This window comes from Rhinolophus hipposideros (genome assembly GCF_964194185.1).
Source record: "Rhinolophus hipposideros genome assembly, chromosome: 19".
Lineage (NCBI taxonomy): Eukaryota > Metazoa > Chordata > Mammalia > Chiroptera > Rhinolophidae > Rhinolophus > Rhinolophus hipposideros.
Window position 1 is genome coordinate 32,888,919 of NC_138065.1, and position 25,640 is coordinate 32,914,558.

At 35.5% G+C, this 25,640-nt stretch overlaps 1 protein-coding gene across 1 annotated transcript in view; it reads left to right on the top strand.

Annotated features, from left to right (window-relative positions):
* CD46 (CD46 molecule) overlaps nucleotides 1-25,640 on the top strand; it is a 73,920-nt gene that overhangs the window by 20,870 nt on the left and 27,410 nt on the right. Inside the window, exons 4-9 of the mRNA XM_081026506.1 lie at nucleotides 5,443-5,528; nucleotides 6,109-6,306; nucleotides 16,508-16,690; nucleotides 17,069-17,113; nucleotides 17,221-17,265; nucleotides 17,375-17,419. Coding sequence (XP_080882632.1) covers nucleotides 5,443-5,528; nucleotides 6,109-6,306; nucleotides 16,508-16,690; nucleotides 17,069-17,113; nucleotides 17,221-17,265; nucleotides 17,375-17,419 — 602 coding nt within the window. The remainder of the gene's footprint in view (nucleotides 1-5,442; nucleotides 5,529-6,108; nucleotides 6,307-16,507; nucleotides 16,691-17,068; nucleotides 17,114-17,220; nucleotides 17,266-17,374; nucleotides 17,420-25,640) is intronic.

Consider the following 25,640-nt stretch of genomic DNA (forward strand, 5'->3'; position numbering starts at 1 on the left):
CTAAGCTGGAAAACCTTATTTTTGAGACTTCTACAAAGGAGTGAAGCATCTCAAAAGCGCTTAGTAGTGACTTTGTTTTACAGGGCTCTTTTAATACTACATGTTCAGAATATTGGGCATTTATGACAAATGTGCATTTAGAGGGTGAATGTAGTACACTGTAGAAATGCAACTATTTTTTTTTTAACTTTGTGTCTTGCTAATTTGCTGAATTTATTTATCAGTTCTAACGGGGGTGTGTGTGTGTGTGTGTGTGTGTGGTCTTTAGGATTTTATACACATAAGATCCTATTAAATGATAAATTTTACTTCTTCCTAACTAATTTCATTGTCTGTATTTGATTGATTGATTGATCACCTAATTGCTCTGGTTAGAACTTCCAGTACTTTGTTGATAAAAGTGGTGAAAGCACACATCCATGCATTGTTCCTCATCTTAGAGGAAAATCTTTCAGCTTTTTACCGTTTCGTATAATGTTTTTGTGGGTTTTGCATGTATAGGGTTTATTATCGTGAGGTAGTTTCCTTCTATTCCTAGTTTATGAAGTATGTTTAACATGAGACAGTGTTAGATTTTGTCAAGTGCTTTTTCTGCATCAACGGAGATAATCATGTGTATTTTCCCTTCATTCTATTGATGTTGCATATTACATTAACTAACTCATGTGTTGAGTCATCCTTGCATTTCAGGAATAAATCCCATCTGGTCATGATGAATAATACTTTTACTACGCTGCTCAATTGTCTTTGGTAGTATTTTGTTAAGGTTTACATCAAAGCTCATAAGGGATATGTGTCCGTAGTTGTCTCTTTTTTTTGTAGTGTCTTTGTCTGGCTTTGGTATCACAGTAGTGTTGGTCTCATAGAGTGAGTTCAGAAGACTTCCACATCTTCAATTTAAAAAAAAAAATAATTGAGAATATAGGTTTTAGTTTTAAAATATCACCAGATATAAGGTCCAAGGACTTTCTTTATTGGGTGATTTTTCATTCCCTATTTGACCTCCTTACTAGTTATAAGTCTGCTCAGACTTCTTATATCTGTGTGATTTAATCTTGGTAGGTTTTGTGTTTCTGGGAATTTTTCCATTTTATCTAGGTTAGTTAATTTGTTGGCATAAAATTTTTCATAGTACTCTCTTATAGTATTATGTATTTCCGTAGAATCACTGTTAATGTCACCAGTTTCAATTCTGAATTTAGTAATTTGGGTCTTCTTTTTTATTTATTAGTCCACCTAGGTAGGTAAAGGTTTGTCAATTTAGTTGATCTTTCTGAAGAACCAACTTTTGGTTTCATTGATTTTTTTTTTCCTTTTCTATTGTTTTTCTCTTGTCTGTGTTGTTTACCTCTACTCTACTCTTTATTATATACTTCCTGTGCCAGCATTGGGTTTAGTTCTTTTTCTAGTTCCTCAAGTTGTGAATTAGGTTGTTCATTTCAGGTGTTTTCTGTTGTAAGCTTTCATAGCTATAAATTCCCACATCGGCACGTTTTTGCTGCATCGCCTAAGTTTTAGAATATTATGTTTTCATTTCAATTCGTCTCAAAGTAATGTATAATTTCTCTCATGATTTCTTCTTTGATCCATTGGCTGTTTAAAAGTGTGTCGTCTAATTTTCACAGTAAGGTGAATTTTACAGTCTTCCTTTTGATGGTGATTTCTAACTTCATCACATGTGGTCAGAGAATATACTTTGCATGAAATCTACTTTTTTTGGCTATTAATTATTTCATATTAATTTGTGGCCTAATATAATTATTTTGTTATGTATATTGTGATTAATTTATTAATAGCATTAATTTGTGATCTAAAATGTGGTCTTCCCTGGAGAATGTCTTATGTGCACCTGAAAATGTGTATTTTGATGTTGGTCAGAGTGCTCTGTCTATGTCTGTGAGATCTAGTTTGTTTATAGTGTGGTTGAAGTCCTCTAGTTCCTTATTTATCTTGTGTCTAGATGCTCTATCCATTATTGTGAGTGGGGTATTGCAGTCTCCAGCTATTATTGTAGGAAAGCCTGTTATGTAGAAATGGGTATTTCTCCCTTTGATTCATATATTTTCATGGTCTGTAGTTAGGTACATAAATATTTGTAATTGTTATATCTTTTTGCAGTATTGAATCCTTATTAATGTATAATGTCTTGCTTTGTTCTTGTAACCTTTTTTGATTTAAAGTCTATTTTGTATGAATTAGTGCACACACCTCTGCTCTCCTATGGTTATTTGCATGGAATATATTTTTCCATTTTTTTCATTTTCAATTTTTTTGTCTTTCAAGTGACTCTGCTATAGACAATGTAGAGTTAACCCTAACACCAACCCTAACCCTAACCCTAATCCCTACCACCCTAACCCTAACCCTAACACTAACCCTAACCCTAACCCTAACCCTAACACCAACCCTAACCCTGAACCCTAACACTAACCCTAACCCTATACCTAAACCCAACCCTAACCCTAACCCTAACCCTAACCCTAACCCTAACCCTAACACCTAACACCTAACCCTAACCCTAACCCTAACCCTAACCCTAACCCTAACCCTAACCTAACCCTAACCCTAACCCTAACCCTAACCTACCCTAATCCTAACCCTAACCCTAACCCTAAACCTAACACAACCCTAACCCTAACACCAACCCTACCCTAACCCTAACCCTAACCCTAACCCTAAACCTAACACCAACCCTAACCCTAACCCTAACCCTAACCATAACACCAAACCTAACCCTAACCCTAACCCTAAACCCTAATCCTAACCCTAACCCTAACCCTAACACTAACACTAACCCTAACCCTAACCCTAACCCTAACCCCAACCCTAACCCTAACCCTAACCCTAATCCTAACCCTATACCTAACACCAACCCTAACCCTAACCCTAACCCTAACCCTAACACCAACCCTAACCCTAACCCTAAACCTAACACCAACCCTAACCGTAACCGGAAAGTCTTAATATCTCCCTCACTTTTGAAGCATGGTTTTGCTGGATAGAGGATTTTTGGTTGACAATTTTTTTCTTTTAGCACTTTGAATTTATCAGCTTAGTCTTTTGGCCTCCAGGTTTCTGATGAGAAATCTGCTTCCAATCTTATTTAGGATTCCTTTTACATGATGATTCACTTCTCTCTTGCAGCTTTCAAGGATCTGTCACTGGCTTTTGAGGTTTGCTCAGTCTGTATCTTAGTGTGGGTCTCTTGACTTCATGTTATTTGGAGTTTGTTGATTTTTTTGATCATTTATATTCATGTCTTTCATCAAATTTGGGAAGTTTTTGGCCATTATTTTTTCAGACGGTCTCTCTGCCCCTTTCCTCTCTGTCTTCTCTTTCTGAGAGTACCACAGTACATATATATTTGTCTACTTATTGGTGCCCACAGGTACCACAGGGCTTTTATGCTCTGTTCACTTTTCTTCAACATTTTTTCTTTCTGTTCCTTAGACTTAATAATTTCCATTGTCCTTTCCTCAAATTCACTGATTCTTTTTTCTGCATGCTGAAACCTGCTAATTTATCTAGTGAATTTTTCATTGAAGTTATTGTACTATTCAACTCCAAAATTTCCTTTTACTTTCTTTTTAGGTTTTCTATCTCCTAGTTGATATCTACATTGTGTTTATACGTTGTTTTCTTGATTTTCTACATTTCTTCCTTTAGTTCTTTGAGCTTCTTTAAAGCCTTTGTGTATTAGACCTGGCATTAGGTCTTTTTCAGGGAGAATTTATGTTAATTTATGTTTTCCTTTGAATGGGCCATACTTTCCTGTTTCTTTGTATGGCTTGTGATTCTTTTTTTTTTTAACCTGGACATTTGAAACTAATAATGGGTAACACTATAATCATTCTCCTTCCCAAGTCTTCTTATTTGCTATGCTTTTGGTGTTTTGCTTTTTGTTTTGTTTTGTTTTGGTTTGTTTAATCTTGTAGGGTCTGAGGATCAGCCTGCTATGAAAATTGAAGATCTTCTCAGGTCTTTTCTGAGACTTTATCTGGGCATGCACAGTCACTCTCTAATTTTCCCCACATATACAGTTGTTTTTGAATGTCCTAGTTTTAATGTCTGGCTCCATAAAGCGGAAAAGCAGAAAATGAAATGGGGAAGCAAAAGACACTGGACACTTCCCTACAGGAAGTCGCTTTAGTAGGTAAGGAATGTGCTTGCTAGAGTGGGGGACATGTGACAGTAATGGTTACCCACCGCTTTATCTGCTTTTTTATGATCAAGAGCAGCTGTCAGTGATAAGAGTACAGATTCCTGATATTTGTGAGGACTGGGTCCTTTTTTCCCTTCCTGGCTATTCATAAGCTGCTCCAGGAACACATGACCTCCTAGAGGATAGGAGTGGGTAGCTGCCATTATGCTGAGAGCTGAAGGTCACCAATATTAATGCAATTTCCCTATCCAAGTCTTTTCCTGGAACTTGCAAGCCTTCAAGGGATTCTAGAGTTCCAAAATTGTTATATCAGACAGATTCTAGCACTGTAGGTTCTTAGTGCGTCCTACCCTGCCATCATCTCAGAATCCTCTACTAAAACATTGTAATGTAGAATCAATGAGTGAACCTTGGGGGAAAAGTCAGCTGGAAGCATCTACAGGCAATTTCACTGGTTTTTTACTTGATCAAGAAAAAATATCTAGCCTAAAGTTAGAACCTGTTAGGCACTTTGAGGAGTACCAACAGGTTAAGACATAGACTTTTCTCAAAAAGTAATAGCCCTATTGAGAAGGACAATATATACAGAGAGGTGTCAAAGCAAAATAGTAAATGAGAAGTACCAAAGGAATAGACTTATTCATGGTCATTACAATGAGAGTCCAGAAGAAAGGGAGAGATTTCATCGAGTAGGAGTTTTCCTGAGCTACTTCTAAGAAGATATTGCGATCTAAAGAATATTTATAAGAGCTAAAACTTACCTAGCACTTACTGTGTGCCAGATGCTAACTCATGTAATCATCAAAACTAGCACACAAGACATACACTATTGTTCCCATTTTAGTTCAGAAAACCAAGCAGGAGAAACAATAAGGGACTGACCAAGCTCAAATAACAAGTCACTTGTAGAGCTGGGACTCAAATACATGCAAGCAAACTCTAGCGCCTGACCTCTACTCAGTGGTCATCCTGATTGAGCAGAATTGAAGGAGCAAAGGCAGAGAAGTTAACGTGTGTGATTGCCAGAGATGGTGAACACCTGACTGACAGGCATGACATATTTATTTAGACATTTTGCTCTAGGTCAGTGTGCTCGAAGCAGAAACTGTTTATTTCATTAAATTGCAGATTTAGTTAGTATTTTCATAAGAGATTCTTTAAGAAACTCCTCCCTGAGACTACTGCAGTGCAAAAAAACAACCGTATAAAAATTTTCTTCATTATTATGTACATCATGTTAAGTGATAAAGAAAACAGTAATCTTTTCTTTTCTCATTTAGTTTTTACATACTTGGACAAGAAATCCTACATTGTGAACTTGCTGGAGATAGTGTGGCTTGGGATGATGAGCCCCCACATTGTGAAAGTAAGTATATTCTCTCTTTATAATTTAGAGCATCAGCTGTCACACATTTTGGCCTCGGATTTACGCTTTTAAATTAACAAAGATCCCACAGAGCTTCTTTTCAGATGGGATATGTAGTCGATACTGATTTTTTTGGAATTGAAACTGAGAAGTTTTAAAAAATAATCATCTATTAATTCATTAGTAAGAACAGTAAGCAAAATGCCAATTATAATGTGCAATATATTTTTTATGAAAAGTGAAATTTTTCTAACACAAATATTGAGGATAATGGCATTGTTTTACATTTTTGCACATCTCTTCAATATTTGGCTTAAAGGAAGACGTCAGGATTCACATTTTGCAATAACAGCATTTGTAGCCTCTGGCAAATTTCACCATACACTCCTTAGGATGAACATGAGAAAACATGACACATTTTCTCATAGAACTTTCTTCTAAATGGATAGTGGGTACACAGCTAGATTGGAGAAATCGTGTTAATGAATGTATTGAAGGCAGTTTGTAAACCATTACTAATGCTGTCTTAATGTTTTACCTTTTCTTTGGCCTTTCCTGTCCTCTTTTTTCTCTTTTTAAGAGATTTTGTGTAAACCTCCTGGACAAATACCAAATGGGAAATACACCAATAGCCACAAGGATACTTTTGAATATAATGAAGTAATAATTTATAGTTGTAATCCTTCCGGTGGACCAGATGAATATTCACTCGTTGGAGAGAGCAAGCTGATTTGCTCTGGGTTTGATATATGGAGTAGTGACCCTCCTGAGTGTAAAGGTAATATATTTCTGTTTATTTTTTCATTTATAAATATGTGAACACTTTGTATATACTTTTATGAACAAGTAAACTAAACAGCCATATGTGCTTTTTCCTCTTTTTCATTAGTTTCTAATTTAATTAGGTAAAATAGGTTAAAAAATAATTCTAGTTGTCGAGTTCCCCAACTTCACTCCACATGTTCTTGACATTCTAATTTATACATTGTGAATTACTGTGTAGATGTATGAGTTAGGATTTTTTTGCTTCAAAGTATCAAAACTCAACACACCTTGGCTTAAAAATAACAGAGTTTTATCTTGTATTGCAAGAAGTCTGAGAGTTCTGGCTAGAGGAAATGGTAGAGTATATTGTAAAAGACTAACCCTCTCATTGATAAGATTAATAAATTCTGGATTTAACATATAGGCATACCTTGTTTAATTATTTTTTGCTCTATTACACTTTGCATTTTTAAAAATTTAAGGCAAGACCCTCACCAGCAAAAAGATTATGCCTTGCTTTATTTTGATACTCATTTTATTTCTGTGGTTTGATACCGAATCTACAACATCTCCTACATATGTCTGTACTTTTAAAAGAGTTTTTAAGGCTTTAGACTGTTATTTAAAACACGGAGGCACTGAAGGTTTTTTGACTCTTTCTTGTTGAATATTTATTTTTTGAGTTAGAGTTGACATTAATATTATTATAAATTACATTTGCCTCTAAAAAAATGAAACCACTAGATGAGACAACCAAAATGGTGCAGCAGGTAAACGCGTTGTTTACCTTCTCTCACAATCACATCAAAATTATAATTAATCTACAAAAAACCATTATTGAGAATCGCCTAAAATCAAGCTGAACTGAAGCCTTTCAACTAAGGACTTGCAAAAGAAGCCACCTCCAAACTGGTAGGAAGGTCAGAGACGTGGAACGGGCTGGTCCCACACCCGCATGTGACCATTAAAGATTGGGAGGGCTATTTCAGCTGTGGGAGTCCCTCTATCTCTAAAAGAGTGAGAGATCCCAGCCCCACCCCAGCTCAGGGATCCAGTGCTGGGTAGAGAAGCCCCCATAATTTTTGGTTGTGCAAACCATCAGAGATTGTGATGGAGTGAGACTGAATGCAGCTGAACTCACAGGCTATCCTCTTAAAGGGACTGCACGCGGACTTACCAACAGAATCACTTGCTCTGAGCTCCAGCCCTGGGGCAGCAGCTGGAAAGGCAGCAGGGACAAATGGTGGGGAAATGTGTTGGCTGGCTTGAGACAGGGCGCTGGAGAGGAGGCTTTCTCCTGGTTGGGGGAGCTGGTGGAGGCCATTTTTTTGTTGTTGAGCCCTCCCTCTTCCCAGCATGTGAACACAGGCAGCAGCCATATCTGAGCCTCTGCTGTTCCTTCAGCATGCCCTGGTGATTTGTGACCTGGCCCCGCCAAACTTTCGGGCAAAGCTAGGTTGCTTTCAGTGGTTTTTTCGTTCAAACCGCCTGCCTTGGCTCAAGCTACAGACTTTCCTAGGGTCTCTCAAAGATTCGTGGAACCCAGACAAGCAGCATCTGGCTTGAGTGTGTCCTGTATCTCTAGCTGAGCAGCCCTAAGCCAGCATTACCAGCAACCAGCCTTGGTTAAAGGGTTGGCTTCTCAAGGTGCTTCCAAGTACAGCACGGGCAGCAGACATCTGTGGATTTCTTTCTGGCTCCTGCTGGGTGGCTCCAGGTGGGTACAGACTGTGACTGAAGCAGATCCCTTCCAAGGTGGGCCTGGGGCTGGTGCCCCCAGTTGCCAGCTTCAAACTGGAGCATTACCCAGCCACCTCCAAGTACAGATTGAGCAGGCACCAGAATGCTGCTGAGGCAGATCCTGCTCTATAGGATTAGCAACTATACAACAACTCTCCCACTGTGGTCAAGACTAGTCCTCACTACCTCCCATTGATGTACAATTATCAACCAAGGTTCAACTACAAGAGGAGGGCACACACAACCCACACAAGGGACACAACTGGAGCACATGACTCAGGTGAACAGAAAGACTGCACCACTGAACCCCACAGCACACCTACTACATAAGGTCACTCTACTAAGACTGGAAGACATAGAAGCCCTCTCTAAGACATAGAAACAAACACAGGGAAGCAGCCAAAATGGGGAGACAAACATATCCCAAATAAAAGAACAGAACAAAACTCTGGGAAAAGAACCAAGTGAAACAGAAATAAGTAATTTATCAGATGCAGAGTTCCAAATACTGGTTATAAGAATGCTCAATGATCTCAGGGAAAACTTCAACAGAGAGATAGGAAGCATAAAAATGGAGATGGAACCCACAAAAAAGAACCAGTCTGAAATAAAGGATACAATAATGGAAACAAAGAATATATTACAGGGAATCAACAGTAGCTTAGATGAAGCAGAAGATCCAACTAGTGATGCAGAAGATAAGGTAGCAGAAAACACCCAACAAGAACAGCAAAAAGAAAAAAAGAATTCAAAAAATTGAGGAGAGTTTAAGGCGCCTCTGGGACAATATCAAGCTTACCAATATTTACATTATAGGGGTACCAGAAGGAGAAGAGAGAGGGCAAGGAATTGAAAACCTATTTGAAGAAATAATGACAGAAAACTTCCCTAACCTGGTGAAGGAAATGGACATACAAGCCCAGGAAGCACAGAGAGTCCCAAACAAGATGAACCCAAAGAGGCCAACACCGAGACACATCATAATTAAAATGCCAAAGGTTAAATACAAAGAGAGAATCTTAAAAGAAGCAAGAGAAAAGCAGTTATCTATAAGGGAGCCCCCATAAGACTGTCAGCTGATTTCTCAACAGAAACTTTGCAGACAAGAAGGGAGTGGCAGGAAATGTTCCAAATGATGAAAAGCAAGGGCATACAACCAAGATTGCTGTACCCAGCAAGGCTGTCATTTAGAATTGAAGGACAGATAAGGAGCTTCCCAGACAAGAAAATGCTGAAGGAGTTTATCACCACCAAACCACTATTATAAGGTCTCTTAGAGGGACTTCTTTAAGATGGGAGGGGGATTAAGGATGGGTGAAAGGGACAGGAATTAAGAAGTACAAATTGGTTGTTATACAGTAGTCATGGGGATATAGGGTATAGCATAAGGAGTATGGTCAATATTATTATAATAACTAGGAATGGTGCCAGATAGGTACTAGCTCTATCAGGGTGATAGATGGGAATGGCGTTGGGGGTAGGGTGAAAAAGGTGAAGGCATTAAGAATACAAATTGATAGCTAATACAGTATGTCATAGACTGTGCAGATGCCTGACCAATGCTCAATACACCTGAACAGCTGAAGTAGAATAATATTGAATGTCAACTATAAATATATAGGTACATACAGTCATGGGATGTGGAGTACAACATAGAGAAGATAGTAGATGATATTGTAACAGCTATATAAGATGTCAGAGGAGTAGTAGCTTGGAGGTTGGGTTATCACTTTATGAGGGGTTTAATTGTCTAAGTATTACGTTGCTTTGTACAACTGAAACTAATAAAAAAAGAAACCACTGAATAATAGCAAAACAATTACTCTTGTCAACTGCAAATGGAACATTCTCTATAATTACATATTCTAGGCAACAAGATAATTTTTAACAAATTTCAAAAAATTGAAATCATTCATTATACATTATCTGACCACAGTGGAATGAATGTAGAAATCAAAATAAAGTTATCTATCAATCACGAGATATATGAAGATTATGTAAGATACTTCTGACTAACACATGAATCAAAAAAGTCACAAGCAAAATTAGACAGTGTTTCGAATTGAATAAAAATGAAAATATAACATCAAAATTTATGGGGTAGAAGAAAAGCATTGTTTAGTAGGATATTAATAGCATGAAATACTTATATTAGAAAAGGAGAAGTGTCTCAAGTAAATAATTTAAACTTTTACTTCATGAAATTAATAAGAACAAATTGTACCCCAAACAAGAAACAGATGGAAATGATAAAGATAGAAATCAATGAAATTGAAAAGAAAAAAAAGTAGATAGAATTAATGAAGCCAACCTGTAGTTCTTGGACAACATCAATAAAATGTTTTAACATGTAAACAGTCTGACAAGAAAATTTTTTTTTTATTACCAATATCAAAATTGAAAAAGAGGACATCACTAAATATCCTGCGGACATTTAAAGAGAATAACAGGAACAACTTTATGCCAATAAATTTGACAACTTAAACTTTCTCACAAAAGAAACTGTTCTTCCTGGGGTAATTACCAACTATTTCAGGAGTAAATAATAGCAGCTCTACACAAACTCTCCAGGAAAATACAAAAGTGAAGGATACTTTTCACCTCATCTCATGAAAACAACATTGCCCTGGTATCAAAACCAGACAGCAACATTTCAGGAAAATTACAAACAATATCCATAATGAACATAGAACCAAAACTTCTTGACAAAACATTAACAAATCAAATCCCTATAGTGTGTAAAAATAAGAATACATCATAATCAAGTAGAATTTATTCCTTGAATGCAAGGTAGATTCAAATTTTAAAATTAACTAGTGTAATTAACACGAAGAGACTATAAAGAAAAAAATGCATGATCATCTTAACAGATGTGAGGGGAAAAAAGCATTTGACAGAATTCCTCATCTTTTCATTATAAAACTTCTCAGAGAGCTAAGAATAGAAGGGAACTATCTGTCCTGATAAATCCTGCAAAAATCCCATAGCTAACATTTCACTTATTGGTAGATGACTGCTTCCATTTCCTCCTAACGTAGGAACAAGACAAGGATGTCTACTCTCACTGCCCTATCACAATAAGGCAAGAAATAGAAATAGGCATATGTATTGGACAGAAAGAAATTAAGTAGGCTATAGTCACTATGACGTGATTGTCTCAATAGAGAATTTGAAAGACTGAAGTTTTAGTCAGGTTGCAAACACAGCATCAATATACAGCAATCAATTGCATGTCTATATACCATTAATAAGGTATTAGAATCTAAAACTTTTAAATAATATTCACAAAAGCTCCAAACTACATATAATATTTGAAAATAAATTTCATGACATGTACTTTTTGAGTGGTAAAAACAACTAAACATTTATAGAGAGATATTCAGTGGTCATGGATTGCAAGACTGAATTATAATAAAAATGTACATTTCTCATAATTGATCTATAATTTCAGCACAATCCCAATAAAATCCCAGTAGAAATTTTTGTATAAATTCATGAACTGATTCTAAAATGTATATGAAAATACAAAAGAAGTATAACAGCAAAAATTATGAAAAAATTAGAGGACTCATTCTACAAGGTGTCAAAATTTATTATAAGCATGTGACCCAGACAGTATGGTATTGGTGAAAGGATGGCATTAGAGAACAATAGAACAGAATAGAGTCCAGAACAGAACAGATCCTTTCAAATGTTTCCAGTTGATTTCATTGCAGATGTACAAACAATTCAGGGGAAAATTGGTAAAGAACAAGCACTATTTGGTATCTGTATTCAAAAAGAAAAAAGAAAAAGACCTCAATCCATGTTAACACCATGTACATTTACTCAAAGCATTATATACTTAAATATAAAACCTAACAATATAAAACTTTTATTAGAAAATATACGGGTTCACCTCCCGGTCAGGAAACAACATTTTCCTCTCCTGGGTGTCTACCCAAAAAATCTGAAAACATTTATCTATAAGGACATTGTTCATTGCAGCTTTATTTACAGTGGCCAACACATGGAAACAACCAAAGTGTCCTTCGATACATGATTGGCTAAAGAAGTTGTGGTATATATACACTATGGAATACTATTCTACCATAAGATGAAATAGTACCATTTGTGACAACATGGATGAATCTTGAGATTATAATGCTAAGTGATATAAGTCAGACTATAAGTAGAAATAAGTAGAAAACCATATGATTTCACTGACATGTGGTATATAAAACTGAAAACAAGAAAGGAACAAGTCAAACAAATAAAGAAACAAAAACTCAGACACAGACAGTACGTTAGTGGTTACATAGCGTAAGAGGGGAGAAGGGTGTAGATGAGGGTAAAGGGGATCAAATATATGGTAATGGAAGAACTGACTCTGGGTGGTGAACACACAATGTGATATATAGATGAAGTATTACAGAATTGTACACCTGAAATCTATGTAATTTTGCTAATAAATTGTCACCCCAATAAACTTTAATTTAAAAAGAAAATATAGAAGATATTTGTGATCTAGACAGAGGTTTCTTAAATACAACCCTAAAAGAATGCTCATTTAAAGAAACAAAAAACAAATAACTGGGACTTCTTAGAAACTCAAAAATTCTCTCAAGAAACAGTTATAAGAATGAAAGAAAAATGACTCAGACTGGGAGAAAATATTTGCAAAGCACATATCTATGATATGTAAAGATATATAAAGAATCCTCAAAACAAATAATAAGAAAACATCCCATTTTTTAAAAATGAGCAAAAAAGTTGTATGAAAAGTTACTCAATAACCCAAAGATGTTATATGGTTGTCAAAAAGTACATGAAAAGTTACTCAATAGCATTGTAGTCACAAAAATGTAATTTAAAACCACAATTATTAAATCATACAATATAATTATACAATTAAACACATGTTAGAATGGCTAAAACTGAAAATGAAACCCTTAATACCATTACTGTCAAAGATATGGAGCAATGGGAACTCTCATAAATTACTGTTAAGAATGCAAAGTGGTATATCCATTCAAGAACACTGTTTAGTGATTTCTTTAAAAGTTAAACATACAATAGAACTACAAGCCAAGTAGAATGAAACCGTGTTCACATAGAACCATGTATGAGAATATTCATAGCAGACTTATTCATAATCACCCCACATTGGAAACATCCACATGTCCTTTAATGGTGAACGAGTGCACAACCATAGTACATCCATACAATGGAATAATACTCTACAGTAAAAAGGAGTGAGCTTCTAATCCATGCAACGATAGGAATGAATCTCAAATGCATTATGCTAAGCGAAATAAGCCGTATGCAGAGGCCATGATCCCATTATGACATTCTGGAAAAACTACATTATAGAGATGAAAACAGATCAAATGATTGGGTGGTTGGGGTGGTGGGGAAGGTTGATTACAAAGTGGCAGGAGGAAATGTTACAGGTAATGGAACTTTTCTATGTCTTTATTGTGGTGGTAATTACATGATTAGTATTTGCATTTATCAAAACTCATAAAGCTGTACTCTTAAAAGGGTGAGTTCTCGTGCAACAGTTATAAGAATGAAAAATGAGTTGTAAACTGGGAGAAAATATTTGCAAAGCACATACCTACTTATGATATGTAAAGATATTTTAAAAAACTGTCAAAACAAATAATAAGAAAACATCCCATTTTTTAAAACTAAGCAAAAAAAGTTGTATGAAAAGTGACTCAATAAACCAAAGAGGTCTGATAACTCAGTTCACAAACTTGCCACCGTGCGCTTACCTGGGCAGCACTGTACAAACAGTTTGGTAAGGTTTCATAACCTTGGTGTATCAGTGTCTCACAGCTGTGTTCATATCGACATGTGGCAGTGTCTTGCTGAGGGACATTCATTATTGTTGTTGCGTGTTTTTGTGTGCTGTCTCCAGAATGTCTGAGCTTGAATAAGAGCAACGAACAAACATCACATTTCTTGTTAAACTTAGCAAGAGTGAAAGTGAAATCAGGGACGTGTTAGTCCAAGTTTATGTGGACAGTGCCATGAAGAAAATGGCAGTGTACGAATTGATGAAACACTTTTCTGAGGGAAGAGAACGCGATACTGATGAAGACAAGTCAGGGCGGCCAGTAATGAGCAGAACTGACAAAAACATTGGAAAAAATTTGTCGAATTGTGAGTCAAAATTGTTCGCTGACTGTGAGAAGCATAGCAGACCAAGTAAACATCGATAGAGAAATAGGAAAATCTTAACTGAAAATCTTGGCAAGAGAAAAGTGTGTGCAAAAATGGTCCCGAAGGAGCTCTTGCATCACACCAGTGCACCGGCTCATGTGGCACTGTCTGTGAGGGAGTTTTTAGCCAATAAAAAAGTAACTGTATTGGAACACACTCCTACTCAACTGATCTGGCCCCCAAAGACTTCTTTCTTTACCTGAAGATAAAGAATATATTGAAACAAAGACATTTTGATGACACTCAAGACATCAAGGGTAATATTATGAAAGCAATGATGGCCATTCCAGAGAGTTCCAAAATTCCTTTGAAGGGTGGACTAGGCACTGGCATTGATGCATAGCTTCCCAAGGGGAGTACTTCAAAGGTGACTATAGTGATATTCAGCAATGAGATATGTAGCATTTTTTCTAGGATGAGTTTGTGAACTTAATTGTCAGAGCTCATATGTAAATTATGGCCAGCAAATCTAACTTAATCATTAGTGTGATTTACAGCAGTTTAGCACAACAGAGAATAAATCGGTGAACCTAAAGTGAGGACAATAGTATCCAACATGACTTGAAAGAAATCTTTTAAAAAAGAGAGACTGAGAGAGACTTACAGACCTGGGGAAGAGTAGCAAGCAGTGAAACATATATGTTAATGAAGTTTCAGAAAGATAGGAAAAACAACAGTATAGACAATTATTTGAATAAATATTTGCCCAAAATTATCTACATTTGATCCAAAACAACAACCCACAAGTCCAAGAAATTCAATGACGTTAGCAAGATAAGTAAATTTTTAAAAATTACCAAGAAATCTCCACTATACTAAACATATCATGATATAACTTCTGAAAACAAAAGGTGAAAGGAAAAGCAGCCAGTGAGAAGGGGAAAAAATTGCATTACCCCTTTCCTCTAAGAATGACAGATGACTTCTCTTAAGGAACTATGGAGACTAGAAGACAGTAATATCTAGTAAAGTGCTAAAAGGAAAATAAAACACATAACCTAGAAATCTCTGTCAAGGAGAAATCTTTTATTTTTTACTTTTCAATTACATTAAATTCAATATTGTATTAGTTGTAGGTGTACCACATATTGGTTAGATATTTATATAACTTATGAAGTGATCATCCCATAAGTCTAGTACCCACCTGACACCATCCATAGTTATTAACAATATTATTGACTATATTCTCTATGCTGTATTTTACATCCCCATGACTGTTTCATAACTGCCAAATTGTACTTAATCCCTTCATCTTTTAAGGGGAAATCTTTTAAAACTGAAGATGAAATAAAAACATTTTGAGATAAAAGCTGAGAGAATTGTCACTACTCGACTTGCCCTAGAAGAATTGGTAAAGAAGTTTTCAGGCTGATGGAAAAACATACCTGATGGGAGTTCAAATTCACATCCACGGGCAAGGAGGAGAGCAGTCTTCTGGTTTAAAAGGCTTTACATTATGGGCCCTTATATATTAATGAGATTTAATCTCATAAGATGTTCTCTTGCACTCACTGCCCAGTCCAGTGTTTTCTTGTTTTTTTCCCCCCAAATTCTGCCAAAGTCGTTAGTGGATCTTGAAGTCATACTAGAGGGTCTTGACCAGCCTTTTACTTCGTAAGAAGTAGAGTAGAATGGGAAATACCAGAGTACACTGGTATGAAGCCTAAGTATTAACTTTATCTCTGGCCTGTCGGATTATATACTGGTTTACAATGTAAGATGTGCTGTTTGATCTCTGGGTTGCAGTCCAAAGTGTTTGGAAAACCCTGTCCTACCTCCACTGGCCTTTCTATTTCTTGAACATCCCAGTTCTTGTATGTTGTTGCTACCTGAGGACTTTGTTTTTGCCTATCTTTGCATGGCTAGCTTCTTTCCAACTTTTAAATTTGAGCTCAAGTATTACCTTCTAACAGGAGTGTTTCCTGCCTTTCTTACAAAGCAGGGCACTGTAATCAGTATTAGCGTGAAAGGGAAAAAAATCTCTAGAGCTAAAAAGAATATCAAAAGGTGCTTTTGAACTTTCCCAGAATTTATATCAGGCAGTGATACCAATACACTGTAATGACAGTCTGTTCTAGGTAGAAAAAGATTGTTAAATCTGTACACCTGGAATTAAAATGCAAAATAAAGTCTTTAAAAAAGTTAATATCCTGCCTTCCATTCCTTGTTTCTTTGTTTCCACTGGAAATTACTACTTTGCACTAGTTTTTCTGTCCTATGTTAAAACAGCTTTCTATTAATTGTACAATTTCTCCACTTTTCAGTGGTCAGATGTCCGTTTCCAGCACTCCGAAATGGAAAATTGGTATCAGGATTTGGGAAAAAATTTTACTACAGAGCGAAGGTTGTATTTGAATGCAACCCGGGTTATTACCTTAAAGGCAACGACACAATCGCCTGTGGAGCTGACAGTATGTGGGAGCCTAAGATGCCAGAATGTATTAAAGGTACAAAGGGTGTCTGTTTCCTCATGGTTTTTTTTTTAATTTAATTTAATTTCTTTGATTTAAATAGAAATCATGCAGAGTAACTGGAATGAAGCAGTTTTAGTAGGTCTTGTATTCTTTTTCATGACTGATGTAAAATTCACAAAGAATCTTTTGTTATTTTGTATATTTTTATAGGGTTAGCACATTATGTACATCACACAGGTATATACATTTTTCTTATTTGGCTTTTTTATCTTTTGGTAGCAAACATTTTTCAGAAAACTGATGAATGGGTATTTTCATCTAAATAAGTCAAGCATGAAAGGTATAATTCATATAAATAAAAAGAAAGTGATAATTCCTGAGTGGTTGAACTAAGTTATTTTTGTTTTCCAGTGTCGACTCCTCCCAGTAATAAACCTCCGACTTCGAGTCATTCAGGTTTAATAACAACTTGCTTATATTTTTCAAAATTCTTTTAAATCCTTAGTGAAAATGCCAGTGATAACTCCCAAGTATTTGATCCAATCTGTTATTTTGTTTTCCAGTGTCGACTCCTCCCAGTACTAAACCTCCGACTTTGAGTCATTCAGGTTTAATAACACCTTGCTTATATTTTTCAAAATTCTTTTAAATTCTTGATGAAAATGCCAGTGATAACTCCCAAGTGTTTGATCCAGTCTACGTCATTTTGTTTTCCAGTGTCGACTCCTCACAGTACAAAACCTCCAATTTCCAGTGTCTCAGGTTTAGTAACTTTCTGTTTACATTTTTCAAACTTCTTTAAACTCCTTGTGATTATTTTGAAATCCTTCAAATCCTTGGATATGTTTTCCAAATCCTTTAAATGTTTGGTGACTTATACTGATTCATCACTTTTAGTAATGGAAGGAGGAAGAACATATTTACAGCCATTTTAGTTGTTATACTTAGTGATTCTAAAATCATTTGCCATCGTCCTCAGATATAAACAGCTATGTTAGCTTGTTAATTTATATGATAACTGTAAATGTTTTTATATGTACAATGATTTAATGCCTTCCTCAATGGATGATATTAAAGCTTAAATTGGTTACACTTAAAGTACTTAGCACAGTGCCTGGCATATAGGAGGCTCTTAAAGGAAGCTCATATGACTTACAGCATCAGGTCAATTAATATTAGAGAAGAGGAAGGTGGGTCTGTGGCATTTGTTTTCTAATATGTATTTTTTTTGTATCACCAATTTTGCTTTTTTTATTAGTTTCAGGTATACAAAACAATGTAATAGCTAGATATTTATAACCCTCACTAAGTGATATCTCCCTCCCCAAATCTACTACCCCTTTCACATCGTATGTAGCTGTTATACAATTCCATTGACTCTATTCCCTACGCTTTATTCCACACCCTGTGACTATATATATTAAATTATAGTTGATATTCATTATTATTCAACTTCAACTTCAGGTGTACACTGCATTGGTCAGGCATCTACATACTCAAGGGGGAAAAGCTAAAACCATTCCCCTTACAATCTGGAACAAGGCAAGTTTGCCCACTTTCTTTACATTTATTCAACATAGTTGTGGAAGTTCTAGCCACAGTAATCAGACAAGAAAAAGATGTAAAAGGCATCCAAATTGGTAAGGAGGAAGTAAAATTGTCATTATATGCAGATGACATGGTACTATATAGAGAGAACCACAAAGACACCACCAAAAAGCTATTAGAACGGATAAATGAATTTAGTAAAGTAGCAGGATACAAAATTAAGATTCAGAAATCAGTTGCATTTGTGTACACTAATAATAAACTATCAGAAGGAGAAATTAAGAAAACAGTCCAATTTAAAATTGCTTCAAAAACTATAAAATATTTAGGAATAAATTTAACCAAAGAAGTCAAAAACCTGTACTCAGAAAATTGTAAGACACTGAATGAGAAACGAAAGAAGATACAAATAAATGGAAACACATACTATGCTTATGGATAGGAATAATTAATATAGTTAAAATGTCCATAATGCCTAAGGCAATGTATAGATTCAACATAATTCCTATCAAACTACCAAGGACATTTTTCACAAAAATAGAACATATAATCCTAAAATGTATATAGAACCGTAAAACACCCTGAATAGCAAGAGAATCTTGAGAAATAAAAATAAAGTAGGAGGTATCATGATACCTGACATCAAATCATACTACAAGACTATGGTAATCAAAACAGCATGGTACTGGCATAAAAACAGACACATAGATCAATGGAACAGAATAGAGAGCCCAGAAATAAATCCATACCTATGTGGTCATTAAATTACGACAATGGAAGCAAGAATTTACATGGGGTAACAACAGTCTATTCAATAAATGGTGCTGGGAAATCTGGACAGACACATGCAAAACAATTAAGCTGGACCTCCTTATGCCGTATACAAGAATATATTCAATTTTGCTATTTTAATTCATTTTAAAAGTGATCTGTTGACACATGTCTTCCTGGTCCAGGACTGTGTTTCATTTCCCAGACTGCAATAAGTTTACTTCTTTTTATTAGTCCAATCTGAACTGAGAAATTACTGCTGTTTTCCAGAACAAGACCAGTATTTCTACCAACCTCACCTCTCCCCACCTCATACAATTTTTCTTTTTCTCTTTACTGGGAATTTCTATTTGGCAATAGAAAGGCAGGGAAAGTCCTTATTTATTAAAATGAAATGGAGGACTTGTTACGTGGACAACTGATCAACTGCTCTGCTTAAGACTTGAGAGACTATTTTGATATGGTGGGAGGAGTGTCTTCCCAATTTCAGTGCTGCGATCCCTGACTTCTCTTTGGTTTAAGCAGAAACAAGAGACAGGCATAGTGGGAAGAGCATTAGCCTGGGCCGACCTCACTCAGGGTCCTGGTTAGGCTCTGCTTACTCCAGTAACATCCTCTCTGTGGGCTTAGTTTCCTATTACATCTGAGAGTGTTGCACTCAAGTAAATCTCAATTACTAGCTTCTAATTTGTTGGTATATTTCTGGTTGTCCCAATATTTTAAAGGATTGAGGGGAATTATGCATGTAAATGTGGTAATAGAACACATTTTTGTAATTCCTGTATACCTGGTACCTTGCAACCACTTTGAGTACCTTAGCTGAGTGCTGTGTGGTTTGGGGGGAAAGAGATGGCTTTTTGCTGGAGTGCTATATTAAGATTACAGGTAAACTTTATACTCATCAACACATCCATGTTTACTTACGTGGTCCTAGTGGGTTTATGCGCTGTGGGATACTATGTTTGTTGATATGCTCTTTTGAAAGAGTTGACCATAAGAATTCATAATGGATTTATAAAACACTGATGAAGTTTAGTATTTCAAAGATGAGAGAATTGATTGTGAGGAAAAGTTTATAAAGAAGATAAACTGTGGGGATCTTAAATATCAAAAATCAAAATTCCCCATGGGATTGTCAATTATTTTTTGTCATCAGAGAATGACTACAAAAAGATCAGTAGCAACGTATAATGGTGATAAGGTAGATATAATTGTGCTAATATGAAAAATGTGAAATACTAAGTGAAAACAAAAGGTTAAGAATTATGTAGTATGATACTATTTGCATGGTAATTTTTTTAAAGATACATATTTTTATTTTTATCAAATTTATTGGGGTGACAATCGGTTAGTAAAATTATATAGGTTTCAGGTGTACAGTTCTATAATGCATTATCTACATATTGCATTTTGTGTTCAGCACCCAGAGTCACCATATATTTGACCCCCTTTTTCCTCTTTTACCACCTTCCTCCTGCCTTACCCTCTGGTAACCACTAAACTGTTGTCGATGTCTATGAGGTTCATGGGTTGGTTTGTTTTGTTTGCTTTTTGCTTTCAGTTTTATACCCCACATGTGACTGAAATCATATGCTTCTTGACTTTTTCTGATTTATTTGTGACACCATGGATGATCTTGAGATTATTAGCTAAGCAACATGTTTATTTTTAACACATTATTTTTATTATTTATTATTAACTTCTAGGATTTCTATTATAAAATACAAAGCTATAGTGAACATTCTTATGAAAACATCCATGTATACTTGTGTAGATATATATTTAGGTTAAATTCCCAGAAGTAGAATTGCAAAGTTTGGAAAGTATGTGTATTTTTCATTTTGACAAATAATCCTTTTTAAAAATAAAAAATGAAAATAAATGCCTAATTTTGTATTGATAAAGCTGGTGTCAAGCCTACTATCCCAATTATACTTCCAGTTTCAAATCATCCACATTCAGTAACTGTTTTCCTACTTATACTAAGAACATCATAAGGTGAAGGGTGAAAATTGATGCCATGTATTAATTCAAATTCTTTAGTTATCAATAAAGTTGAACTTTTTTTGGCCTACATTTATTTATGCAAGATTTTTGCTCATTTTCTTTTTTTTTTAATTTATTGGGATGACAATTGTTAGTAAAATTACATATATTTCAGGTGTACAGTTCTGTATTACATCATCTATAAATTCCATTGTGTGTTCACCACCCAAAATCAGTTCTCCTTCCATCACCATATATTTAATCCCCCTTACCCTCATCTACCACTCCCCAGCCCCGCTTACCCTCTAGTAACCACTAAACTATTGTCTGTGTCTATGAGTTTTTGTTTCTCACTTGTTTGTCTTGTTCTTTTGTTGTTTTTGGTTTATATACCACATATCAGTGAAATCATATGGTTCTCTGCTTTTTCTGTCTGACTTATTCGCTTAGCATTATAATCTCAAGCTCCATCCATGTTGTCGCAAATGTACCTATATCATCTTTTCTTACCGCCAAATAGTATTTCATTGTGTACATATACCACAACTTCTTTATCCATTCATCTATCGAGGGACATTTTGGTTGTTTCCATGTCTTCGCCACCGTAAACAAAGCTGCAATGAACATTGGAGCACACGTGTCTTTATGTATAAATGTTTTCAGATATTTTGGGTAGATACCCAGGAGAGGGATTGCTGGGTCATACGGTAATTCTATTCATAATTTCTTCAGGAACCTCCACACTTCCATAATGGCTGCACCAGTCTGCATTCCCACCAACAGTGCATGAGAGTTCCTTTTTCTCCACAGCTTCTCCAACACTTGTTACTATTTGTCTTGTTGATGATAGCCGTTCTGACTGGGGTGAGGTGATATCTCATTGTGGTTTTCATTTGCATTTCTCTTATAATTAGTGATGTTGAGCATTTTTTCATATGTCTATTTGCCATTTGTATTTCCTCTTTGCAGAAATGTCTCTTCAGGTCCTCTGCCCATTTTTCAATTGGGTTCTTTGTTTTTGTGTTGTTGAGATTCATGAGTTCCTTGTATATTTTGAATATTAGCCCCTTATCGGAGGCACTGTTTGCAAAAATCTTCTCCCATTCAGTTGGTTGCCTCTTTATTTTGTCGATGGTTTCTTTTGCTGTGCAGAAGCTTTTAAATTTCATATAGTCCCATTCATTTATTTTAGCTTTTCCTTCCATTGCCTTTGGATGCCAATGCTCTTTGAACCCAAGGTCCATAAGTTTAGTACCTATGTTTTCTTCTATGCAGTTTATTGTGTCAGGTCTTATGCTTAAGTCTTTGATCCATTTTGAATTAATTTTGGTACATGGTGACAGATAGCAGTCCAGTTTCATTCTTTTGCATGTGGCTATCCAATTCTCCCAGCACCATTTATTTAAGAGGCTGTCTTTCCTCCATTGTATGTTTTTAGCTTCTTTGTCAAAAAATTATCTGTCCATATTTATGTGGTTTCATTTCTGGGTTCTCAATTCTATTCCATTGGTCTATGCGTCTGTGTTTCTTCCAATACCATGCTGTTTTGAATATTGTAGCCCTGTAGCACAAGCTAAAGTCAGGGAGTGTGATACCTCCAGTATTGTTCTTTTTTTTTAATATTGCTTTGGCTATTCGGGGTCTTTTGTGGTACCAAACAAATCTGATGATTTTTTGTTCTATTTCTTTAAAAAATGCCATTGGGATTTTGATGGGGATTGCATTAAATCTGTATATTGCTTTGGGTAATATGGCCATTTTAACTATGTTGATTCTACCAATCCATGAGCACGGAATGTCTTTCATTTCTTTGTGTCTCCTTCAGTTTCTTTCAAAAATGTCTTATAGTTTTCAGCATATAAATCCTTCACATCCTTGGTTAAGTTTATTCCTAGGTATTTTATTCTTTTTGCTGCAATTGCAAAAGGAATTGTTTTTTGTATTTCTTTTTCTAAGATTTCATTGTTAGTATATAGGAATGCAATGGACTTTTGTACGTTGATTTTGTAGCCGGCAACTTTACTTGATTGTTGTATTCCTTGATTGTTTCTAATAGCTTTTTTTTTTTTTTTTTGGTGGAGTCTTTAGGGTTTTCTATATATAGCATCATGTCATCTGCAAAGAGTGATAATTTAACTTCTTCATTCCCAATTTGGATGCCTTTTATTTCTTTCTCTTGCTTGATTGCTCTGGCAAGGACTTCCAACACGATGTTGAAAAGCAGAGGTGATAGGGGACAGCCCTGTCGTGTTCCTGAATGGAGAGCAAAGGGCTTCAGTTTTTCACCATTAATTATGAAATTAGCTGAGGGTTTGTCATATATGGCCTTTATTATGTTAAGGTATTTTCCTTCTATACCTATTTTATTAAGTGTTTTAATCATAAATGGATGTTGTATCTTGTCAAATGCTTTTTCTGCATCAATTGATAGAATCATATGATTTTTGTCCTTTATTTTCTTTATGTGATGTATCACATTGATGGATTTTCAGATGTTGAACTATCCTTGTGCCCCAGGGATGAACCCCACTTGGTCATGATGAATAATCTTTTTAATGCATTGTTGTATTCAATTTGCTAGAATTTTGTTTAGAATTTTTGCATTTGTATTCATCAGAGATACTGGTCTGTAGTTTTCTTTTTTTGTGTTGTCCTTACCAGGTTTTGGTATCAGGGTAATGTTGGCCTCATAAAATGAGTTAGGGAGTACTCTCTTCTTCAATTTTTTGGAAGAGTTTGAGCAGGATTGGTATTAGATCTTCTTTGAAGGTTTGGTAGAATTCACCAGTGAAGCCATCTGGTCCCAGACATTTGCTTTTGGGAAGGTTTTGGATGACTGACTCAATTTCGTTACTGGTGATTGGTCTGTTTAGATGTTCCAGTTCTTCATGGTTCAGCCTTGGACAAGCCTAAGAACTTGTCCATTTCTTCTAAGTTATTGAATTTGGTGGCATATAGTCCTTCATAGTATACTTGGATGATCCTTTGTATTTCTGTGGTGTCTGTGATAACTTCCCCTTTTTCACTTCTGATTTTAATTAGTGGCTTCTCTCTTCTTATCTTAGTGAGTCTAGCCAAGGGTTTGTCAATTTTGTTAATCTTTTCTAAGAACCAGCTCTTTGTCAAATTAATGTTTTCTATTGTCTTTTTGTTCTCTATTTCATTTAATTCTTCTCTGATTTTTGTTATTTCCTTTCTTCTGCTGACCTTGTGTTTCATTGTTCTTCTTTTTCTACTTCTTTAAGGTGTAACATGAGGTTATTTATTTGGGATTTTTCTTGTTTCTTGAGATGGGCCTGTAATGATGTAAATTTCCCTCCTAAAACTGCTTTCGTTGCATCCCAAAAAATTTGGTAGGATGTATTTTCATTGTCATTTGTTTCTATGTATCTTTTGATCACTCCTCTAATTTCTTCTTTAACCCAGTCGTTCTTTAAAAGTATGTTGTTTAATCTCCATGTATTTGTGTTTTTTCCTGCTTTCTTTTTGCAGTTGATATCCAATTTCAAAGCCTTGTGATCAGTGAATATGCTTGGTATGATTTCAATCTTCTTAAATTTGTTTAGGCTGATTTTATATCCCAATATATGGTCTCTCCTTGAGAATGTTCCATGTACACTCGAAAAGAATGTATAGTCTGATGTTTTAGAATGAAGTGCTCTATATATGTCAATTATGTCCATTTCATCTAATGTGTCATTTAGGGCTGCTATTTCGTTATTTATTTTCTGTTTGGATGTTCTATCCATAGCTGTCAATGATGTATTTAAGTCCATTAGTATAATTGTGTTTTGTAAATTTAGTTCTGTTAGTAGTTGCTTGGTATATTTGGTTGCTCCCAATTGGGGGCATAAATATTGATGACTGTATGTCTTCTTGTTGTATAGTCCCCTTTACCATTATGAAATGTCCATCTTTGTCTCTTGTTATCTTTTTCACCCTGAAGTCTGTTTCATCTGATATCATTATGGCTACACCTGATTTTCTCTGGGTACCATTTGCTTGGAGTGTCAATTTCTACCCTTTCACTTTGAGTCTATGCTTGTCCTTGTAGCTGAGATGTGTCTCTTGGAGAGAGCATATGGTTGGGTTTAGTTTTGATCCAATCTGCTGCTCTGTGCCTTTTTATTGGTGAGTTCAGTCCATTTACATTTAGGGTGATTATTGATACGTGAGGATTTCCTGTCATTCTAGCTTTGGTTTTCTGGTAAGGCTGTGACTCCACTGTTTCTTTGCCTTTTTGTTGTTGTCTGTTATTTCTGTGTGGTGGTATTCTATGATGTTTCCCTCTGTTTCTTCTTTTATTACAGTATATATTTCAGTTCTGGAATTTTTTTGAGTCGTTACCCTTAAGGTTATGTAAAAGAAAGTTTGATATTTAGAGTATTCCGTCTTCTTCAGCACGCTTACTTTCTTCATTCCCATATTCCGGTTCGGTCTTTACTCTCCCCCTTTTTATGTTGCCACAAATTGTCCCTGTTGATGGTGGTCGAATAGCCTCCTTTAGTATTTCTTGTAGTGTAGGTCATGTATTAGAAAATTCCCTCAGCTTCTGTATGTCTGGAAAGGTCTTTATTCCTCCTTCATATCTAAAGGATATCTTCGCTGGATATATTATCCTGGGCTCATAATTTCTCTCTTTCAATAGTTTGAATATTTGGTTCCACTCCCTCCTGGT